A 23,687-nucleotide genomic window follows, 5' to 3' on the forward strand; every position below is an offset into this window, starting at 1 on the left:
GCCTGTTTATGCCCTGTCCTTATTTTTAACGTCATGCAGTATCTTAATTGCCCCTTGGGGATATATAAAGTCTCTCTGATTCTGATTCTGTAGTCAGGAGCGGCCATCTACCAGGTCCTGTTGGGGTTGAGGGTAAAAAGAAGAGGAAAAAAAGGAGAGCATAGATGAACATGCACAGGGTTCTTCCTTATCAGAACCTGACAACTAGATTTCCTGCAATACATGACCTCTGAAGGTTCAGCTGCAGATATAGCTGTTCTAGTATCAGCTAATGTAGAACACTCCTTTGTAATTGACATCATGCAGAGTCAAGGGTAGGAAAAACTGTCAGGCACAAAAGCTTAGGCTACAGCAGTCTGAGCTTGAGCTTCTGGCTCAAAGGATCTATTTGTTTATGCTCTGATCACACCATTTAAAACTGTGACCAGGTTAAATATGCATATCCATCATTGTAATAGTAGATATATAAATGGGGAAATGCACAATAGGACCATTTTAAAACTAACATGAAGTATCATGTTTAAATAGAGTGATATAATGTTATATGTATATTGTGTAATATGATGGAGGATCATTTGTGTGATATTATATTGCATCTGTTATATTATACTGTATATATAATGTCTTGTAAGTAAGGTAGGCTCAGGTTGTCTGTCTTAAGTGGACATGAGTAGCTACTACAGAACCAGACTGTAGAGGTCTGGTGAGCTGGCTTAATTTTAACGTTACACCCCCGATCCCAACTCAGTTGACTCCACTTGATGGCATTTATCACACAGCTTCCTCAATAAATAAAAATAGTGCACAGTGTCCAACTTTCATCACATATGCAGTTTCACACCCCATCCCTATAAAGACTTTTTGGTGTGCAAGCTTGAAACATGACATCTGTGTGTGTTTGTGTTTGTGTGTGTGCTGGTGCGCGCACGTGCACTGTCAGGTCTAAACCAGTGGGAAGATATAGAGAAGCTGAACTTCTTCCCCAGGCTGGAGGAGGTGCGCCTGCAGGGCATTCCCTTACTGCAGGCCTACACCAATGCAGAGCGACGCAGCCTCATGATAGCGCAGTAAGTCTGTGACATTAGAGAGAAATGACATCCTTCACAGCAAGTAGAGGACATTGATGAGAGCTTGAATAATCCACAGATCTGAGCTGTACTCTGACCTGCAGAAGGTCAATAAACAGATACCTGCACAATATGTCATCTCTCCTCTTCAGGCTTCCCTCAGTATCATTGCTAAATGGCAGTGCTGTGACTGACAGTGAGAGAGAGGACGCAGAGAGGTTCTTCATCCGTTATTACTTAGACTACCCCGAAGAGGAGCTGCCTTATAGGTACACCCACGCCCTTGTTTACACTGTATGAGCAGTGGTATGAGTGTTGGTTTATGTGTGCTACAGTAAGTGCTGTTAAAACAGACGACACACCCTGCTCTCCTCCTCAGATACCATTCCCTCGTAAACAAGTATGGCAAGCTTGAACCACTTGCTGAGATTGACCTCCGACCTCGCTGCCGTGCCCAGGTGGAGGTTCACTGTGAGGAAAAAGTAGAACAGGTCAGTGTGACATTTAATAATCTGTGTTAAAAAACTAGTACTATAAAACAATTTTAATATTTCAATCAGCACCAGTTTAACATTTTAAAATACCTTTGCTGTGAAGGACCCTGGAGATTATTTATTTTGCTTGGGTATACTTTATCAATGATGTAATCAGTGCACATGTTTGCTCAAGCCCACAAAAACTCAAAACAACAAAATCTTAAAAAAATACAGTTTTACATTTATTTGCAAATCCTAAATTTTCAAAAGATTGCACATATATGAGACACAATCGTAGTGAAATTTCTATAAAAATATGCATTTTTGTCCCAAACACTGACATTTCAGTCATGGTTTACAGGTGCTTGAATCAGTATTTTTATATTACCAATAAACCCCACAGCTGCATGTAATGTAGAGGGAGTTGCTGATAGTGGCAACCCCACTGCTTATTTTTACTTGCCTGTGTAGTTCCCTTCAGGTCTGCAAAGCATTTTAGTGCAATTTGTTTTAGTTTATTTTGCTTCATGTCACAAATCTCTTTGGGTTGTGTCAGGATGAGCATCTGGCATAAAAATGTGGCAAATCAAATATGTGGAGCTAGCCACTTGTGAATAAGGCAGCAGTCAAAAGTAGATTTTTAGTTACTTTCATTAAAACAAAAAAATGAAAGAGTTAGTCTATGCGCAGATTGTCAAAGCATTGTGTTCATGCTGATTAATATAATACTATCTGTGTTCTGGTTTGTAACCAGTGTTAGGGAGTAACGGAATACATGTACTGCTGTTACGTATTTAAAATACAAAATATGACTAACTGTATTCCGTTACAGTTACCGTTTAAAAGGGTGGTATTCAGAATACAGTTACTTTGTTGAAATAAATGGATTACACGGCGGCCTTTTCCTGTTTCATATATTAGGCTATGCTCTCTCTTTTTTCCTAAACAAAGCCAGCATTAAGAGGCTCTAATGCCTGTGTGTCAGTCTCGTGGCCCGTGTCACTACTATTTGCGGCCCGCAAAATGACATGAAGAAATATTTTTTAAAAATTATTCACAAAAATTATTTAATAAGAAGGCAAAAGGCAGAGTGTTACAGGCATAGCCCTAAAGAATGTAGCCTAATGGGCAGTATAGGCCATGCTGCAGGGAGAATGGACTGCCATACCCGTTATGTGTCTGTGAGTCTGAGGGAGGGAGAAGAAGTACAGTTGTCACCCACCAGAAATGGGAGATGGAAGTATGTAAATATAATAATAACCACTGCAGCCAAAAAGAGTGCCTGACAAGCCCAGTTGTAAGTAAGCTTGACTGTACGTTGTGTTCGTGTTTTCCTCCAAAACAATAAGTTCCATTGGAGCAGCCTTTGAACACATCTCTCTGTCTCTCGCTAGCAAAGTTGACCCAGATAACAAAGTAAAACTTGTTTTCAGCTACAAGCCAGAGGTCCCTTTACTACGGTTCGGAGCTGTTTTATATATGCACGGAATAGTTTTCTATACGAGATCGCTGCAAAAAGTGCAGCCTTACCTAATGTCCACTCTACTGTTTTTCATTTTATATTAAGATTTAAAAATCTAGTTGGTATTGGTATGAAGAGTATCCTTTAGTAAAAGTAATAAATCACACAGCAGTTCATGTAGTTGTAAAAAGCATGATAATATATTAAGTAATCCAAAGTATTCAGAATACGTTACACTCATTGAGTAACATAACAGAATACGTTACAAAATACATTTTGGGGAATGTATTCTGTAATCTGTAGTGGAATATATTTTAAAAGTAACCTTCCCGACACTGTTCGTAACAGCGTGAACTGCAGTTTCTTGAGTTCCTTACCTGGTTGGTTCACTTTTAACAGTATAGCTGTCAGCCTACAGATGGCTCCTAACTTTAACCTGCTGTGCTCTTGCTGTTACTCTGAAAGTCGCAAACGTAGAAATTGTTTGTCTTTGTGCCAGCTGAGCATCCGTTTGGACCAGACAGTGGCTGAGCTGAAAAAGCAGCTCACGACAGTGGTCCAGCTGTCTACCAACAGCATGAGGCTCTACTACATCGACAAGGGCAGTGCCTTCGGTCCAGAGGAAATGAAGTACAACACGCGAGCTCTCCACTCCTACAGCATCCAAGACGGTGACGAAATACTGGTGGTGCCCAAAACCAAGTGAACAGCTGATGACCTGCTGGCTGACAAGAGTGAATTGAAAAAATACATTTTTTCTGATTGATTAACCGATACAGCAAAATAATTGGAAAATAGAACAGCAGCAGTGGCCCACTGAGAGAGGGCATACACAGAAATTATGAAAGCAATATGAGCACCATCAAGGAGACTAGACTAGTGGACTACAGATGGCTGCTGAGTGCCTCTGAAATAGAAGTGAGCACTGGGAATGCAGCGGATCCTGTCTTTATTTAATTGAGCTTTCTCTGAGGGGGAACCACTGGAGCGAACGCACAAACGTGTCACACTTGAGAATGGGCTGAGAAGAGCACCTCGCAGTCAGCTAGCAGTTTCAGCGGAAGGGAGGGCCGCTGCTGGACCAGCAAAGCTTCACTGCAGCTCTGTCTCTTAGCGCACGGCATGTACTATAGCACCTGCGTAGGCAAGTCTCCAACATCACTCGCTTGCCCACTTGTCGCAAAAGTTACACTGATTGGTAGTCAGGCAGTACCACCAAGTGGAAAAGAACTGCTCTCATCTGCACTTTTACCTGAGGCACAACACGAGGAAGAGCAGAGGAAGGCTCGCGCCAAAAGCACTGTAAACTGAAGGACTGGTGATGAAGCTCCATTTTGTTGTCAGGTGGTGGTTTTTGCCTTGTTTAATGTGGCAAATTTCTTAAGCTAGGTTGTTGAATCGCATTCACTATGGCCTTTTGACATTCAGTCAAATATAGATGTATGGATGTATTCGCAAGTTATTAACTGTTATAGTTATCATTGTCTTGTTGACAACGTGGAAGTGGGAGGTGTGGGATTGGCAGTAGTCATAATAATCTGGTTTGGTTTCTGGCCGCCCCTCACTGAGCCTGGTTCTCCCAGAAGTTTCTTCTTGTTAAAAGGGAGTTTTTCCTTCCCACTGTCATCAAAGTGCTTGCTCCTAGGGGGTCATATGATTGTTGGGTTTTTTTTCTCTGAATGTATTATTGTAGGGTCTACCCTACAATATACAGTTGGATCCTAATTGGGAAAATGTTTTCTGTCTGTGGAAACAGGGCCTGAACCAGCAGTGAGTTTCACATAGAATTTACACATAGATTTCTCCTCAGAAATGCACTGACTCAACCTGCCATTTACTACAGTACAGTACACAGACACACTCCCACTCCAGATCAGCCCGAGTGTCTGTACTGATGTTACATTCATGCAGTACCACTCCAAGGCAGGTCCAGGGGCACAGCCTGAGAGGACAGTGGGTGTGGGAGGAGATCTTACTCACTGACTCTTTTAGAATGACAGCATGAGCACATTTTAGTCCTATTTCTCTCTTTGTTTTTTGTTTTTTGTGCGCCTTCATAATAACAACAGCCATTTCCAGAGGCTTTATGTTTTTATGGCAGCCCATCCATCCTTTCATCTTATTCTTATTAACGTGATATCTTTTAAATATCTTAAGGGAAGTACGGTGAAACAGTCATCTGAACTCAAAGAGAAATTGTGGTGGTTAGAGGTGAAAAGTCAGAAAACATATATTTGATACCTTGTTTTTGCCAAAACTCACCAATCAAGACTCAAGACAGGGAGCCTGGTTCTTGGAGACATAAACACGTCAAAGATTATGACATGTAGTTAGAGAGTATTCAAAAATAAGGCCCATGTGTTTTTGCCTCATGCTTTTCAACTGGAGATTTTAAGTCTAATACTCAGTAGCTTGAGAGCGAGCCTGAAACTCTGATGTTACAGGCACAGTGTGAGGGACCAGTAGGGATGGGTACCTGTATCCGGTCTGACATAAACGGTAGTAACCAGACCGAAAAGCAGCGCACATTTCGGTGCTTTATTTTTTACTGAGATGTCACACACTTTGGATTGTAGCCAGTCATTTTACCTTTGCAAGCGTAGTAGGCGGGCCCAGGTACGTACGTTCTTTTAGAGCAGAGCTACAGATTAAAAGTGCCCAAGGCGGAGCGGTCAAAAGTCTGGCTGAACTTCACAGCAAAAGATGCAAACTCAGCAGCCTGCAACAAGTGCTTTAAGGTGATACTGTGCAAAGGAGGTAACTCCTCAAATCTGATGAAACACCTGGTGACGCATAGCAATTTTTTAAAAGCTGAGAAATGCACCGTATTTGATAGCTTGCTGCGAGACCTCACACCGAGCACATCTACTGCGGGTGTGGTGCCTGTTATCGGTCCCGGAGTTAGCAACATCCCCCAAAAACCCGAAGAGGAGAGTCCTGGCCCCTAGCCCTGCCAGTGTAGCAGAAATGATGACGGATGATGATGGCAGTTCTTCTCTGCGTGAGTAGTTTAATGTTGTTCGTGTGTAATTTACGTTGAGTAGGCTAACCACGTTATTACATTAATGCAAGTAAGGTAAACTAGCAAACACCGTCGTAGTTACATGAGGCTGTCTTCTTGTTTGATGGCAGATACTCCCTTCACCCTGGCCAAAAAAGCTAAAATGACCAAAGAAAAAGTGGAAAACTAAACATGAGAGGTTTTCGGACAAAGTTTGTGTTTTCCCATTGTTTAAGCACTGCTTCCTGCCAAGAGCGATACCATATATGCCCTATAGCTGCAGAAAATGCGAACATTGTTATCTTTTTACAAAAAAACAGCTAAACATGAGAGGTTTTTGTACAAAGTGTGTGTTCTTCATTCTTTAAGCACCGGTTCGAGCACCGTTTAAGCACCGGCACCGTTTCAAAAGTACCGGTTTGGTACTGGTATCGGATAAAACCTAAACGATACCCATCCCTAGGGACGAGTGGATTAAACAATAGTGATGACAGGGCCTTTTTTGGTCAAAGCTTTATGCAGGTCTCTAAAATAACTATCAGTAGGAGCAGAGATCAGTGAGAAAGGGAGACTTTACCACTCATTAGATTTTTGAACACACGGTCACATGTGGGCCCTATTTTTCTGTAGATGTTTAAAGATGAACATGTATACAGTAAATATGTATGCAGTGGCTTCTTCATCAGAACCGAGGAGTTGAATGTTCAATGTTCTGTTGACCTGAGAGGAAGTGCAGAGCTTGTTATCGTTCAGCTCTGGTCAGCACAGCTGCTAATAAAGTAACTTTAATACTGAAAGCCAGATTCACCCCAGCTCCTACTTTCATACTGTGTCATGTCGCTTCTTGCTGATGTGTGCTCTGATCTTCGCCGGAAGTTCTGTTGTTGCTCTCCTCCCTCCTCATGCATTCCATGTACACACATGGAAAGGCGGGGAGATCCCAGAACAGAGCCAGGACACTAAATATAAAGTAGTTCAGAAAAAAAAGATCAGGCTTTTTTTGTTGAGGTCTTCTTCTGACTGTAGTGGTCGTTTAACCTCATGTTTTACTAAGAGGTCACAGACACTCTGTGTTTCCCCAGGGAGAATTATGGCGTTGTCTATCAATGTTGTTAGTTGGGGGGGTGTTTAAAGTTGATTTGATTTTTTTCATCTTTCAATTACCTCTAGTGAAAGGAAGCTTCTGAGCTTGGTTTTCTGAAACCTGCCCCATAAGTGAAACCTCATCTCCTTCAGTTCTTTGCCAGCACGATGCCAGCAGTCACCTGCTGAAATCCTTTCTTGCACTGCACTCATGCAGTCACTTGTGCTACTCTGTTGACAGCTTTGTTAATACAGATTTAGTAGAAGCCTACCAGAACAGCCAAGTCTTTCACGGTAGTACAATGTTGTTTTCCTCTGGCCTCCCATATTAGATTCTATCTCACCACGTTCTGACTTTCCAGTTGCACAGAGACTTGTTAATCAGAGGGTTTTCACTTCCTTGGTGGCTCTAAAAGGGAGGAAAAGAATGCAGAGCTCTGATACTTAGTGTAAATTGGTTATGGAATATGCCCTGCTGTTACTTTTAAGTCCTTTATGCGTTGGTAGCAAGCAAACAAATGCAGCTTGTTGCCCAGTAGCTATGGTAACTGCTGGTTATCACAGCCTCAGGGGAGGCCAAAAATGCAGTAGCCAGAGTGCATTTGTGTATTTTTGCTCGTGACTCCGCGTGTGTTGTTGTTTCCGTGGAGACATCTCTTCAGAAGTGGGATCTGTAATTTTCTTATCAATCCACAGTGTCCATGATGTATGATGCGACTTGTTGTTCGCATTCCACTTTTAGTGGCTCGCCCACAAGGCGAGCCCAAACTTGTTTCACTCAGCTGCCCTTTGTCTTTGGCTGCGACACAGCTGCAGGATTACAGAGAGGTGCGTGCATTTGATGGGTACGCAGAGGTTCAGTTCAAGGTAGAAAGGGAGCCATCATACAGGAAACTTCACAGCCCCACACAACACTGGTAAAACCATAGAAACACATGTGAAATATTTATTTTAAGGTGCTTTAAGAATTCTGGAAAATCCCTCAGGATAACTGCCCACGGGGGAGCTTACATGAGAACTAAATAACTTTTTACATTACCTATATGTTTTTACCCCTACCCAGGACACCTACATTTGAAAATATGACAACTCAAGAAGAAGGCAACTTTAGGATTTTCAAATTCATGCCATAAGTGCATCTACTAAAAATCTCAGACAAATTTGAATCTTAGTGACCTTGAGGTCATAGGATTTTCAGTTTGACGCCATAGATCTTTCTGCCAGGAGGTTGAGAAGTAACTTCCTGTTTGCATTCACATTATGAATAAGAACATTGCTGGGTGCTTTCAGTTGCTCCCTTATCTCCCACGGGGGTCACAGTGGATGGATTTGCATGTTTGTTTGACACAGCTTTAATGCCAGAGGGATATTCTTGACATATCCTTTCTATTCATTTGGTTATAATTTGGTACTGTTATTAGGAGAATGCTATCTTATGACTGGGTTTGTGTTTCTTCCCAGAATTGAAATGGAGATCGCCATGTAAGGCAAATGTGCTAACCACCAAACCATGGAGCCACTTCACCAGCACAAACAGTAGCATGATGTAAGGACTAGGAATGTGCGTGACTAGTTGATAGTAGAGATGGACCGATCCGATATTACGTATCGGTATCGGTCCGATACTGACCTAAATTACTGGATCGGATATCGGAGAGAAATAAAAAATGTAATCCGATCCATTAAATATCAAAAAAGCACCTCACAAAACTTGGCGACATGGCGAGCCGGAGCAGTGTGGTCACATGATAGAGCGGCTGTGTGTATTTGTAGCCTGCTAGCAAACATTTCATCTCCGAGGAAGTTATCTCAGAGAGAAGTAAAGCAAGTGTGTAAGTTCATCTCTGAATGTTTGTAAAGCATTCCCGCGTTAAGCTTAACAACCGATATATAGAGCAACTGCCTCTTCTCTCTCTCTCCTGCTGCTACTTCAATCGTGAAACTGCTTAATGATCAGCTGATCGGCTTTTCTGTCGCGAGTCCGTCTCTCTTCTTTGTTTTTGGCCCACTTCTCACCAGAAAGAGGAAACCAGCGGCTGAACAACAGCAGCACTATTAAGCTTGATAAGCTGTTGTTAGACAGGCTGGTAACTGTGCAGGGGCGCATCTAGCAAAGTTTAGCCAGGGGGGCCGATAGGGCATGAACAGGCAAAAGGGGGCACAAAGACATACTTTTCTTTCTTATTCTCATTTAAAATATCTAGCTTTTAATTATTTAATAATTATCTGAATCTTACACACAAAGTTTTAATCTGATGTAAAATGTATAGAAGTCCATTACTGTATATAGTAACTGTTAAGTCTAATATACCCTAGTACTTTTTAGTAGTAGTACTTTTTCCTTTGGGAAGGTACCATCTGTGCAGTCTGTAATTCTGTTGAAGAAAGATGTTGAATCTATTTAATTATTCTTGAAAAATAATTTATTTCTGTGAATTTTTTTCACCCTGCATCAAATTAAAGTTGATTACATTGATTAAGCATCATGAGGAAGAGGGTGGTTCCCTATTTTCTTTTGCTGGGAGTTTGCAACCCTATTAGTTAGGTTGCTTAATATTTCTGCTAAGTACTCTTTAAAATACCAGAATAGGGAGGATGGGGTAGGTTTAACTTTATTAGATTGATCAGTGTTGCTGATCTATGAAATATTTTGGGTGCAGTGTGTTTTTTTTACATACAGGTATAACAGAATAGCTTTAGTGTTGTTGTTGTTTTTTAACTTGAGTATGAACTTATACAAAAAGCAGCAAGATATTAAAAAAACAGTTTTACTGATTAAAAAACACACTATATCGGATTCATATCGGTATCGGCAGATATCCAAATTTATGATATCGGTATCGGTATCGGACATAAAAAAGTGGTATCGTGCCATCTCTAGTTGATAGGCAGCTAATCATCGCTATTTTCACTAGGCATACTACACCTTTTAACATTGTCCAATTAACAATCTTAAAAATGAACTTAATATGCGAGCATTTCTTGCTTTTAGACTAGTCTGTTAATCACCTTTTTTTTTCCCCAGCTCGTTTAGTTGACTAAGAAATTAGTCGCCAGGATCATTTTTAGTGAGAACCAGGTTGAGGCTGGTAAAACAGTAACTACATCAATAAGATGAATGATGATCAGAGCTATATTTGTGTGTGTCATTGTTTTTTCTTATGACAACAAAGTTAGAAAAGTCTTTGACTTTTTTCTGATGTGTTTCAGTTCCTAACCCTTACTCCAAATTGCTTTGCTTTGTGGATGTCTGCCATAGCAAACTGAGAAAAAACGTCAGCAAAAATTTCACTTGGGCTCTTATTAGCAACTAACTGTTGCTTACATAGCTTATGTTTACATGGATTTTTTGTATATGCCGGTTACCGATGTCGGACCAAAGTAAGCTTACTACTGTACCAGTCACAGTATACATATGTGGGCGATCGTGGCTCAAGAGTTGGGAGTTCGCCTTGTAATCGGAAGGTTGCCAGTTCGAGCAACAGTCTCGACGAGACCGACAGTCTTGGTCGTTGTGTCCTTGGGCAAGACACTTCACCCGTTGCCTACTGGTGGCGCCCCAGGGTGGCTGTGGTTACAATGTAGCTTGCCATCACCAGTGTGTGAATGTGTGTGTGAATGGGTGGATGACTGGATGTGTAAAGTGCTTTGGGGTCCTTAGGGACTAGTAAAGCGCTATATAAATACAGGCCATTTACATATGACACTCAAAGGTTCCTCTTGTGATGGAGTACCTGCTCTGTAATATGAGATGAAAAAAAAAAGACATCAAAATGAATGCTCTAAAAACTAAGACGTGAGAGTTAAGTGTGGACACAGGAAGAAGGGGGGGGAAGGGGGATTTCCTTAAAGGGTTATAAGAGGTGTGAAAAAAATTTTTCCATGAAAAATGGCATTGCTATCATCAAAGTCTGGTCTGAGCTGTGAAAATCTTGTTTGGCTTGTTTTTAGGCAACAAATTGTCCACTCAAATTACTCAAATGCTTGTAATGCAAATAACTGACATAAGCACAGACACATTTTGGGGGGGATTAACAGTGTTAAAAAGAGAATAGAATCAGAATACTACATATAAATTACTGAAAATGGCTGAACTAGTTTTTAAATAATATTCATATATTACTGATTAGGTTGCAATACATAAAAACAATTTAAGTCAGTGGTTAGACTTGATACTCTGCTTCATGTAACCACTTATCCTGATTACCAATGTTAGGGTAATTGGATCCAGATAACGGTAAGATACCTAGGGTACGCTGAACTCATGTCATACAGGGCCTAGGCCTTTTGAGTCATGTTAATATGTAGTACAGGGTCAGCGATTTTGGACAAAAATAAGAACTTTTTACCTGGCACTTTTGCAAAGCCTAGTGTGGCAGGAAACCCTATAGCTAACAAAAGTCCAAACAATTCATCAAATGCATAGAGCCAGCAGGAAAAGAAACCAGGAAACACTCGGGAACAAGAGATATAACGTCTACCTGTTAAAGACACAAACAAAATATAATAAATAGTCACACTAGTGAGAAGGCGAATATGGCACAGGTGAACTCAGTTAAGATAATAATGAGGCTGGGAAAACAGCAAAGGAGGGAAGTAAAAATATACAAAGCCACATGAGGAACTAATCCTTCAAAATAAAGCAGGATGTCATCTGAAAGAGGACTCAGATACACATGTTAGTGGGGGCATCAGTTAAAATCATTTCATTCAGTTAAGTGTGAATATTTTGTTAGTAGTGATTAGAGGGATATACGATCGAGAACCTTCAACATGGCTTTAAGGCTTTCCTTATGTCAGATGGCTTGGCAACTACTCCAGTAGTTAACAGGTGTCATGATGGTGGTTATCAGCTTTGTTAAGCATGGCTTTCTGTTTCAGGCTCTGTATGTGCTCACACAAAAAGGGGCGTTTCATACATCAGTGCACAGGGCAGTGAAATAAACATTTAAAACTTACTGTCCCACAGCCTGATAAAGCAGGTGTTTGTCAGCAGATTAAAGTTAAATTAATTTGGTTGATTTCTTAATGGAAGAAGAAAATGCAAGATAAAAAAAGAAGACTTCCTATGCAATACCAGTATGTGTGACCTCTGTAGAACGAGAAGGTTTAGTGTTTGAGAAAAAAGCTGAGAAAAAAGAGTCGATTTTAGATCTATTTTCTTTAGCACAGTGGTATATTTGTGATAAACAAACAAGTTCTAGTTTCAGAAGACAATATGTTACAGGTAGTGCACTGCTTGTGTCGCTTTAGGTGTGCTGCAGCTTCTGTGAAAGTTTCAGTTCCTCTGCTTCATAGTTTGGTACTAATAACTAAAGTGAACTTGGGTATTTTTTCAGGTGACCTGTTCCCCAAAAACACAAGTTCAACACGAGTTTCTCTTAATCATTTGAAGAAATTAACATTATCTGTTTTCATAACATCTCGGCTTTGTTGGGTGGTTTCGGTTAAATTAAGTGTACCTTATCCAGCTGCTGCTTGGAGTAGCGTTTGTACAGGATGGTGATGACAAGTATGTGATGTTAGCTTCGCCGTGGCAACTACCATCTGGGAGGAGAACACATACATTGACCACACCTTTGATATCTGTGCTGGGAATGTGGAACGTCACACTGACACCAGAGTTGTCCCAAACAGGAGACCTGACCAGAACACACACACACACAGAGTGAGAAAAGTTATCACTAAGATCATCATATTATGCAGAAAACCGAACACAGACAAAAACTGATCAGTAAAATCTTCCACAGTATAATTAAAGATTTGTTTATATGAAGAAATGTGTTTTCCAAACTTAACGCATCTACTGTGATTATAAAATATCCCGAGGAATCCTTTTAACACAGCAACTGACAGCGATGGACTTCTTCAAACCAAAAGCACAGGAAGCACGGCGGAGTTTCAGTTTTACAGTCTGATACCAAACCATCTCTCTGAGCACCGACACTGAGAGGTACACCTGTACTTTCTGCAGCCTCTTCCAAAGCTAAAAGCTGTAAAGCTAAAGGTTTTTTTTTCAATTGTCAAAATTAAATTGTAGAATATTCAGTTTTAAATATGTCTCCCTGTTTGGAATTGTTTCTACACTTTAATAAATTCTTTCTAGTCCAGGAATCATCTTAGTTATCTGTAAAGTGACTCACTCTTTTGGAGCACAGTCAGTGTGCGTCTGGATCCTCACTCCTGACACATCACCAAGGTTATGACCTAATAACACAGCATGGTTTGTGCCATACAACGACACCACATTGGGAGTGATGGAGAAGATCTCTGGGATCTGACAGTGAAACAAAAAAATAATCAGATTAAAATAATTTCCTTCTTCTGCCATTAAACCCTCTACTGGATGTAGATAAAGTATCAGAAGAACAATAAAAAAAGAGCATTACACTCGCAGAAAAGTTCTTCCCAGACTCCAACGTCTGGCAAACACTTTCCTGTAGCAGAGAATGAATTTAGCCTTGGATCACAACATTGTGCAGATGCTATTAGAGCTGATCTCAGACATGTTGTAGCTAACATTAGCTTTATTCAAAAAGTTTAAATGGTAGGAAACAATTAACCCGAGTATTTCCATTTAGAAACTGAAGTGAATCATTTTACAATGAGGGAAATCTAAACTCTATTCATCAACTAGTCTAGCCTCATGACCTACTGCAAATGACACCGAAGAAAATCAGAATTTTTAAGCAGAGTTTAAGTCTCACTTTCTACTCATTTACGCAATATTGTTGGATTGGAAATGTTCCATACAACATATGTACAACATGAAATGTGAAAAACTGCTACATAAATCCATAAAAATACGATAGTTTCATTATTACATCAGTCTCTCCTTGGTTAGCCCAGGAGCAGCTGTTTCTGCTCCAACCACAACCAGCATTGATACACTGCTGACACCTGAACAGGAAACAATCATATAGGATCAGAGGACTTTGAATGTGCCTCATACAACTACTCATAAGATTCACTTATTTTATTTCATCATATTTATTTTGTATGACTAGGACATGGTTATTTTATAAGTCATGGGAATGATTATTTCGGTCTATGATTATTTGTTATCTTTATAATCTGACTGGATTTACAAGATAGAAGTTGGAGGTCCACTGATGTCAGAGCAGTTGGTTAATTTCATTTGTTCTGACAGGAGTATTTTTCCAAACCTAAACTTTACTGTGACATGCAGGCCTGTAAAATATATATATATATATATATATATATATATATATATATATATATATATATATATATATATATATATTAAATGATGGATTTCAAATGACTTGGACCAATATATAATAATAAACAACAAAAGATTCAACTCAATTTGTCAAATGTTTCACATCAATACATTCCTGGGATTATTTATCAAAAGTGACAAACCATCAGGAGGAAGAGTGTGATCAGACAGGTAGCAGGTGCATTGGGGGAACCGTGGAGGGTTATTCCCAATACAAAGGTGGCCAGAAATTGCAGAGAACTGGCAGGTGAACACTTTCTGGCCCACAGTCAGGTGTGTGTGTATTTTCAGTGAGATCTAAAATCGGAAGGATATAACTGAACAATAAATGAAAACCAGAAATGATCACAGTCCCGAGTGTGTTTGTAAGCTGTACCTGTCCGTTTGTGTCCTTTTCAACTTTGTGGGAAATCATTTTGTGTTGGGACTCATCAGGAATGGACAGCCAGTCTGAATCTGTGCAGTCATCTTCAAATGTGCAGCTAGGAGAAGAAGAAATGATCACCAAGTTCAGAATTGTTTGAAGACATCAGCTGCAGATGTTGTTTCTCTCACCTGCTTTTAGAGCCACACCAACCACAGTATGGATCCTCTGCAGACCAACACTCCTGCACATTTGTGTACGTGCTGCAGTTTGACACAGGAACTCGCTTCACCTAGAACAACAAACACTTTAAAATGCAGCACAGGTACATGTGACGTTAAAATAATCAGTAAATAATATAAGTACCTGGTTTGTAAATGGCACATAGACATGTTTACGATCCACTGGAATATATATATATATATATATATATATGTATATATATATGTATATATATATATGTATATATGTATATGTATATGTATGTATATATATATATGTGTATATGTATATATATATATGTATATGTATATATATGTATATGTATATGTATATATATATATATATATGTATATGTATATATATATATATATATATATATATATATATATGTATATGTGTATATGTATATATATGTGTATATGTATATGTATATATATATATATATATATATGTATATGTATATATATATATGTATATGTATATATATATATATATATATATATGTATATGTATATATATATATATATGTATATGTATATGTATATATATATATGTATATGTATATATATATATATATATATGTATATGTATATATATATATATATATATATATATATATATGTATATGTATATATATATATATGTATATGTATATATATATGTATATATATGTATATATTAGGTGTGCAACGATACACAAAATTCACGGTTCGGTTCGGTTCGATACTTTGGTGTCACGGTTCGATATTTTTTCGATTAAAAAAAAAAATGTTCATGCCTTTTTAATTTGTCATTTATTAAATTTTCTCGGCACATTCTGCACCAAATCTCTGTGCATTCATCATTTGTTTGAAGCCAGCTCACCTCCTGCAACCACTTTTCCGAGAATATGCGCTTCTTTTGTGGTTCGGACTCCTTCTGACATTTCTTTGGAGGTGGAGGAAAACCAAAGTAATTGCTTAAAGGAGCTTCTTCGACATCTTTAAGAGTTCTAAACAAATGTCTGTCCTCCTCCTGAAAATCTTATGTACGCAAACACGCGTTGCAACTTCTTATCTTGTGCGCGTTTTTTATTTTGACAGCGAATGCGCACCTGCGGTCCACTTATGTGCAGCCCTGGTTATTTAGCTCGTCATATTGCAGCCACAGAAATTCTTTTGTCCATGAAACCATAAAGCTGCACTTTCTTTTTGCCTTATAGTCTGATTTGTCATAACTTTTCCGTTTTGTGGTAAGCTTTTCTTTAGCTGTCACTTCTTCACGCTGACCTGTCTTATTTGGCTCAGCAGAACTAAAATATATATCCTGCTGCTTTTACACACGCACTCACTTAACGCTCAGCGATTCTCTGCGCGATCAACCTCTCACATGTTTAAGCAGCAGGAGATTTCACTTGTCATGTTTGCATAGTAAGTTAACAATTGATGAGACATGTCAGAGGAAGTGGTGCGCAAATTATCATCACTCACCAATCAGTGCTGTCGCTCTCTATACACAGTTCACGCGATTGCAAAGTGAAAGCAAAAAACAAGCGCAAATTCAAACGCGATTTCAATATGTCACATATTGATAGTGGCTCACCGATGCCAATGACATAATTACCCAGCTACATTTCCGAAAGAATGCAAAAGCATTGACATATATTTTTCCTTCCTACAATAGGCCGATGGGCAGGGCAGAGATAGATTTTGGTAGCCCGACTGGAAAAATCGCTACCCCCGGACGTCGGGCTAGCGATTTTGCGAGCCCTGTATCTGATTGAGGAATCACTCATCTTTGGAAAAGAGAGTTTATTACAGAGAAATGGCTCTTTCCAAAATAAAAGCTATACTATACGCTTCTTCTGGGCTATATTCTCAGCAGCATATTAAACATATCAGGTCCCCATAAGGAGAATCATGTGCTAACGGCTGTCTAAATGACTCGGGTAAAGTTTGTAGCATGCCTGCTTGTTGTTTTTCTCTACTTCCACTTGTTTTTGCACTAGGATGATGTCCGCGTAAATCTCGTTGAAATGACGTTAACGCCACAACACGGCAAATCTCCGTTAACGAGCTACCGCGGATCACCCCGTGCGTGGGGCCGGACGGCCAACACGTTAACGAGCTAACTGCGCTAACACACTAGTTCCCACCCATGTAATTGAGCATTGCGTGGCACATCCAACATACTGTTTTACTTTAGTCCATGATGCGCTTACCTTCAGGGTCATACTTCACATGAAAACCAAAATAGTTCCAAACGCCAGATCTGAATGAGGGTGCGGGAGGTTCAATTTGCCATGTTGCAGCGAGAGCTTAGCTTCTGTCTTGCTAGCTTGCCCTGCGCTCAGTAAATCTGTGTTCGACTACTCCGCCTAGGCTGCACTGTCGAGCTCAGATACACTGAGCGCTCAACACAGACAGCATCGTCAGAAGGAAAGTTGATAAAATAAATTAAAAATTTTGTATTGTTCGATACATATGCGTACCGAACCGAAAGCACTGTATCGAACGGTTCAATATCGATACGAGTATCGTTGCACCCCTAATATATATATATATATATATATATATATATATATGTATGTATATGAACCAGCTGCTAGTTAACGTGGGACACCCGGAATGGCTAACCAAAGGTCGGGCAGTCCTGATCCCCAAGGACCCCAAGAAGGGACCAGTCCCCTCCAACTACCGACCAATAACCTGCCTCAGTACTACTTGTTTTTTTTGTTTTTTTTTCCAAGTACTACTTGGAAGCTCCTGTCAGGCATCATATCGGCTAAGATGAACAGGCACATGGGTCAATACATGAGCGGGACACAGAAAGGAATTGGCAAGAATACCAGAGGTGCAAAACACTAGCTACTGGTAGACAGAACAGTCAGCCGAGACTGCAAGACCAGACTGACCAACCTGTGCACTGCCTGGATTGATTACAAGAAGGCATATGACTCAATGCCCCACAGCTGGATACTGGAATGCCTAGAATTGTACAAGATCAATGGGACCCTAAGAGCCTTCATCAGGAACTCAATGGGGATGTGGCGTACAACACTAGAGGCCAACTCCAAGCCCATAGCACAAGTCACCATCAAGTGCGGGATCTACCAAGGAGATGCTCTGTCCCCACTGCTGTTCTGCATAGGCCTGAACCCCCTCAGTGAGATCATTAACAAGACTGGCTACGGATACCGACTACGGAACGGAGCAGTTGTCAGCCACCTCCTGTACATGGATGACATCAAGCTGTATGCCAAGAGTGAACGAGACATCGATTCACTGATCCACACTACCAGGCTATACAGCAATGACATTGGAATGTCGTTCGGGCTGGAGAAGTGTAGTCGGATGGTAACAAAGAGAGGGAAGGTAGTCAGAACTGAGGGGATTGAACTACCAGAAGGCAACATTGCAGACATAGAGGACAGTTACAAGTACCTGGGGATACGAATCGCAGGCGAATGGGAACCATGAAGAGGCCGCTAGGAAAGCTGCAACCACCAAGTACCTGCAGAGGGTCAGGCAAGTCCTGAGGAGTCAGTTGAACGGTAAGAACAAGATCCGGGCCATCAACACCTACGCCCTGCCCGTGATCAGGTACCCTGCTGGGGTAATAGGCTGGCCAAAGGAGGAGATAGAAGCCACTGACATAAAGACAAGAAAGCTCCTTACCATGCATGGAGGGTTTCACCCCAAGTCCAGCACCCTGAGGCTGTACGCTAAGCGGAAGGAAGGGGGTCGGGGACTGGTGAGTGTCAGCACCACAGTCCAGGATGAGACAACGATCATCCAAGAATACATCACGAAGATGGCCCCAACTGACAGCGTGCTCAGTGAATACCTCAGGCAGCAGAAACCCAAGAAAGAGGAGGGAGACGAGGAACCATCATGGAAGGACAGGCCCCTGCACGGTATGTACCACCGGCAGATAGAGGAGGTGGCTGATATCCAGAAATCCTACCAGTGGCTGGACAAAGCTGGACTGAAAGATAGCACAGAGGCACTAATCATGGCAGCACAAGAACAAGCTCTGAGTACAAGATCCATAGAGGCTGGGGTCTATCACACCAGGCAAGACCCCAGGTGCAGGCTGTGTAAAGATGCCCCAGAGATAATCCAGCACATAACAGCAGGGTGCAAGATGCTAGCAGGCAAGGCATACATGGAACGCCATAACCAAGTGGCCGGCATAGTGTACAGGAACATCTGTGCTGAGTATAACCTGGAAGTCCCGAGGTCAAAATGGGAGATGCCCCCAAGGGTGGTGGAGAATGACTGAGCTAAGATCCTGTGGGACTTCCAGATACAGACGGACAAAATGGTGGTGGCTAACCAACCAGACATAGTGGTGGTAGACAAACAGAAGAAGACGGCCGTAGTGATCGATGTAGCGGTTCCGAATGACAGCAATATCAGGAAGAAGGAACACGAGAAGCTGGAGAAATACCAAGGGCTCAGAGAAGAGCTCGAGAGGATGTGGAGGGTGAAGGTAACGGTGGTCCCCGTGGTAATCGGAGCACTAGGTGCGGTGACTCCCAAGCTAGGCGAGTGGCTCCAGCAGATCCCGGGAATAACATTGGAGATTTCTGTCCAGAAGAGTGCAGTCCTGGGAACAGCTAAGATACTGCGCAGGACCCTCAAGTTCCCAGGCCTCTGGTAGAGGACCCGAGCTTGAAGGATAAACCGCCCGCAGGGGCGTGCTGGGTGTTTTTATATTTATATATATATATATATATATATATATATATATATATAGGGAGAGAGAGAGAGAGAGAGAGAGAGATACACACACACACACACACACACACACATTGAAGCTAGTATTATAAATGAAATGTAGTAGAAAAATACATATTGTAAAATGCAGACAAAACAGCAATGTTCTTCAATAACGTGAGTGAGAAACAGGGAAATTGTTGCTCACTCACATTATTATAGCAGAAATTAACAGCAGAAAATAGACTTTGAAAAAGTAAACACAAACATGTTTTCTATGACAAGTACCTGATGTATATTAGTTGATACAAACCTTAATGAGCAGCCCATCTTCTGTCCAAATATAGAAAACCATCCAGGCATTCTGCCTCACTGCCAGCACTGAGGTCATGTAGCTTTGCCTGAAGAGGACTGCCTTTGGATTCAGGATCTTCGGCTGATGCAAACAAAACATGAGAAACCAGAAGAACTGAACACTACTACTACTTAAAGCCTTATTGAAGCATCTTGCTGCGTTATCATCAAACTGACCCAAGTTTATTGATGTTATCTTTTGATAGAAGAATGTATGTGTGTGAGAGTGAAAGAATGAATTTTGGCTTGTACGGCCCCTCATATTAAAGTTTTACTTGCATCACTGACCAGAGAAGATACTGGAGCAGCAGGTGGGAACAATATCAACAGTACAACCATTAAATCAGAGTTTAAAAAGCTCTCACCGTCACTTCTGATGGCACAGAGGTGTAGAAGTCTGGATCTCTGTCGGCATCACTGCTGTAATCAGGGCTGATGTCAAACACCATCAGCTGGGTGTTGGTGTCTCCTCCATCCACACTGAACACGCCGCTCCAAAGCACCGGTTGCTCCCCCGGGATGACCGAGGAGGCCACGAGTCTGCTGCTTTCACTGTCAGAGACACTGAGAGTCGCGCCCCGCAGAGACTTGAGTGTATCAGTTTTGCTTTTTTCGCCTTCGAGCCAAATGAGACGGACTCTGTTTGTTTGAGCTGAGAGCGCTTTGGAGAACAGATAGATGGTTGAATTGATCTGAAACGCGTCAACAAACTCCACATCACCTTCACTTTTAATCCCAGGTGTGCCTGAAGCTCCATCAGTTAGAGAAAATATACCTCCACCCTGTTTGTCATCTGTATCCTGAAGATTGACAGTCTGCCGATTAATACCACACTTGTTGTTTTCATACTGTTCTTTGTTTTGTTGGATCGCGGTCAGAATGTAAGTGTCAGTCTGAGTTTTCTTCTTCACATCCACCAGAAAACTGACTGACCTGCTGCTGCTTTTCAGAGGCCCCACCTGGATGTGTTCTCTGTGCAGAAGCTTGGAGATGTTCTTTAGGTCCAGAATCTTGCAGTGACCACAGTCATCGTCAGTCACACCGCAGCTGATCAGAGAGTCATTCTTTGTGAAAGGCAACATCACGTTGATGCTGAAAGTTGCGTTCCACTCAGCTGTGTCAGAAACCCGGTAAAACTGCACATCATCCTGCTGGTTTCCGGTCTTTAAGATTCCTCTCTGGGTCAGACTGTTGATCAGAGTCAGGTCGTGGCTCAGCTGGTACAGCCTCTCCTCTGTGGCGATGTAAAGCATGTTGGAGGTCATGGCAAATTGGAGGATGTCTCCATCAAAGGTGAAGCCTTCATCCTCCTTCCGGCACAGACCCAGTTCTCCAGAGAGAACAGAAAGCAGAGCGAGCAGCAGGATCATCTTAGAATAACGATAATTCTACCTGGGACATGCTCACACAGCGATGCTCTGCGTGGCACTCTGCTCTCTGACACTGTGTCTCTATACGTGTGCGTAAAGCGCAGCGCACAGCTGAAAAGAGAACTGCTGGAAGCAGGAGGGCTGGAGCGTGCCAAGCGAAAGTGAAAATATTTGAACATTTTCACTCAGCAGCTTTTGTCTCATTTCCACCCTGTACCTCTGTACAGGCCAAAGCAACCCAGATGTGTCCCTTAGTCAGTTACTTTCTGCAGCAAGTTTGCTCACTAGGGTTTAGTTCTTACTGTTCAAAACATGTTTAGTTTTAGTTTCAGTCTTAGTTTTGGTAATTTTTTAGTGATTATTGTATGGAGGTCTTATGTTAGAGGCAACAATCAGCAAAATCAGTACAGTATTACAATAAAAGCACACACTGTTGAAATAGTTGTTGTAGAAATCTCAAAAAATATGTGCATCAAAGCCTCATAAAGCAAGTTCAGATACAAATGTACCAAACTAACAAACACTAAGTGCATATTTTCATATGTTCATTTTAGTTTGTTAGTTTTCTAGCATCATAAGATTGTTTCAGTTAGTTTTCAGTTTGGTCTAGTTTTGTTTTAGTTAACTAAAATGTTTTTGTTTTGTTTTTGTTTTGTTTTGGGTTTTTTTTTTATCACATTTTAGTTTTTAGTTTAGCTTTAGTTAACTATAACAACCTTGCAAGTCATACGATGATATCCATCTCAACAAGAATCCGAATCCAGAGTGGATGGAAGCATTTCAGTTACAATCATTTCTCAACTGAATTCCCAGTCCATGCCATGTAGTATGGGTACTATTCAATCAAAAATCACGAAGCAGTTCACTAATCGATATCATATTTGTTACAATCTGTTTGATGCTGTACTTATTAACATCTGTCTGTCAGTGAATGTCAAATAAAAACAAACAGTGAAACTGAGTTTGATGTATTTTACTTTCCCCTTTAACAAATAAGGAAATTGAACTGTGGACATAATAAGAGGCGATTTGGTGTTAGTGTAAAGCCAGATTTGACCTAAATCAATGGAAATATATGAACTGAGAAATAATTCGGACACAAAAGCCATTCAGTCCTGAGTTTAGGAATGTAATGGGGTGGCTGTAGCTCAGGTGGTAGAGCAGGTCATCTACTGATTGGAAGGTTGGTGGTTCGATCCCTGGCTTCCCCTAGTCTGCATGCCAAATATCCTTGGGCAAGATACTAACCCCAAATTGCTCTCCGATGCATCCATCGGAGTATGAATGTGTGTGTGAATGTTACCTTAGAAAGCACTTAGAAAAATGTGCTTGTGCGAATGGGTGTGAATGGGTGAATGTAAAAGTTGTGTACAGCGCTTTGAGTGCTCAGAAAGAGTAGAAAAGCGCTATATAAGAACCAGTCCATTTACCATTTACCATTTAATGGAAACTCTCAGCTAAGGACACACTTAGAGGAGCTGAGATGTTAGCACAGGCAGAATTCTGACATGCGTTGTGTCTGGATCTAATGTGATGATCTTTCCATTGAACAAGGGATTTGTCCACTGATCAACATGAGTAGAAGAAATCTCAGCCAACTTTTAAAAATGTAAAATAAAAACTCCCAACACGTTTTAACTGGAGAACAGCAACAGCGACATCTAGTGTCAGTGCTGGGAAGTTCTTTTCAGATGGTGTGCCTTCTGACATATGCTTGCTTCTGACAAACATATGTATTTATTTTAAATTCACAGTTCCAGCTGTAATAAAAAAAAACTTCAAAAGTGATTTTATAAAATAACAACACACTATACACTATGCAAAATAATTAAACACTAGGGAGAAGCCTTTATTTGCAGTGTGGAAGGAATTTACATCAATGCCCGCTTCCAAAATATATGAAAAAGAAATTACATGAAACAACTAAAATGCATATTTATACTATCACAAGGGCAACGGCCTGAAGTTATGCCTGAATTGTGAGGTTAAAGATTAACCGAAATATGGGAAGGAAAAAATAACTCCTTGGTGACCTGGCACATGAATTCAAAGTGTTTAAGCTTCTTCCAACTTCACCTGTGTTTAAGGTACAGTAGCTCATTTTTAGGATATTTATTAGAAATAAAGAATGCTGTACTCATATATATATATATATATATATATATATATATATATATATATATATATATATATATATATATATATATATATATTTGATTGGTATTTAATTATGTCTTCCCACAAAATTCTCTTGAAATTTGAGTTATTTGTGGGATGTTGTGCACAAGCATACGCCAAAGCTATAATGAGATTCTGGTGTATATTATTATATTTGTTGTATTTTT

The 23,687-nt window shown here is 40.6% G+C and overlaps 3 protein-coding genes across 8 annotated transcripts in view; 1 reads left to right on the forward strand and 2 right to left on the reverse strand.

The window, feature by feature from the left end:
- The window catches only part of LOC146498808 (tubulin-specific chaperone cofactor E-like protein), a 58,014-nt gene extending 48,157 nt beyond the window's left edge, over nucleotides 1-9,857 (forward strand). For all 6 annotated transcript variants that reach the window (XM_085137425.1, XM_085137427.1, XM_085137428.1 and 3 more), the window contains 4 exons: nucleotides 941-1,067; nucleotides 1,220-1,336; nucleotides 1,447-1,558; nucleotides 3,505-9,857. In XM_085137425.1, coding sequence (XP_084993551.1) covers nucleotides 941-1,067; nucleotides 1,220-1,336; nucleotides 1,447-1,558; nucleotides 3,505-3,711 — 563 coding nt within the window. In that variant the 3' untranslated portion in view covers nucleotides 3,712-9,857. The remainder of the gene's footprint in view (nucleotides 1-940; nucleotides 1,068-1,219; nucleotides 1,337-1,446; nucleotides 1,559-3,504) is intronic.
- The window catches only part of LOC146498807 (plexin-C1-like), a 90,896-nt gene that overhangs the window by 53,859 nt on the left and 13,350 nt on the right, over nucleotides 1-23,687 (reverse strand). The gene's annotated exons all lie outside the window — the stretch shown is intronic.
- Nucleotides 11,403-23,459, reverse strand: LOC146498812 (uncharacterized). Its single transcript, XM_085138251.1, has 10 exons — nucleotides 20,338-23,459; nucleotides 19,926-20,054; nucleotides 14,888-14,988; nucleotides 14,709-14,814; nucleotides 14,476-14,629; nucleotides 14,178-14,280; nucleotides 13,914-13,989; nucleotides 13,485-13,526; nucleotides 13,233-13,366; nucleotides 11,403-12,731 (listed from the first exon to the last, which is right to left on the reverse strand). The coding sequence occupies exons 1-10, from the start codon at nucleotides 21,340-21,342 to the stop codon at nucleotides 12,542-12,544; spliced, it is 2,040 nt and encodes a 679-aa protein (XP_084994377.1). The 5' UTR covers nucleotides 21,343-23,459; the 3' UTR covers nucleotides 11,403-12,541.

Source organism: Neolamprologus multifasciatus, chromosome 17 (genome assembly GCF_963576455.1).
Source record: "Neolamprologus multifasciatus chromosome 17, fNeoMul1.2, whole genome shotgun sequence".
Classification (NCBI taxonomy): Eukaryota; Metazoa; Chordata; class Actinopteri; order Cichliformes; family Cichlidae; genus Neolamprologus; species Neolamprologus multifasciatus.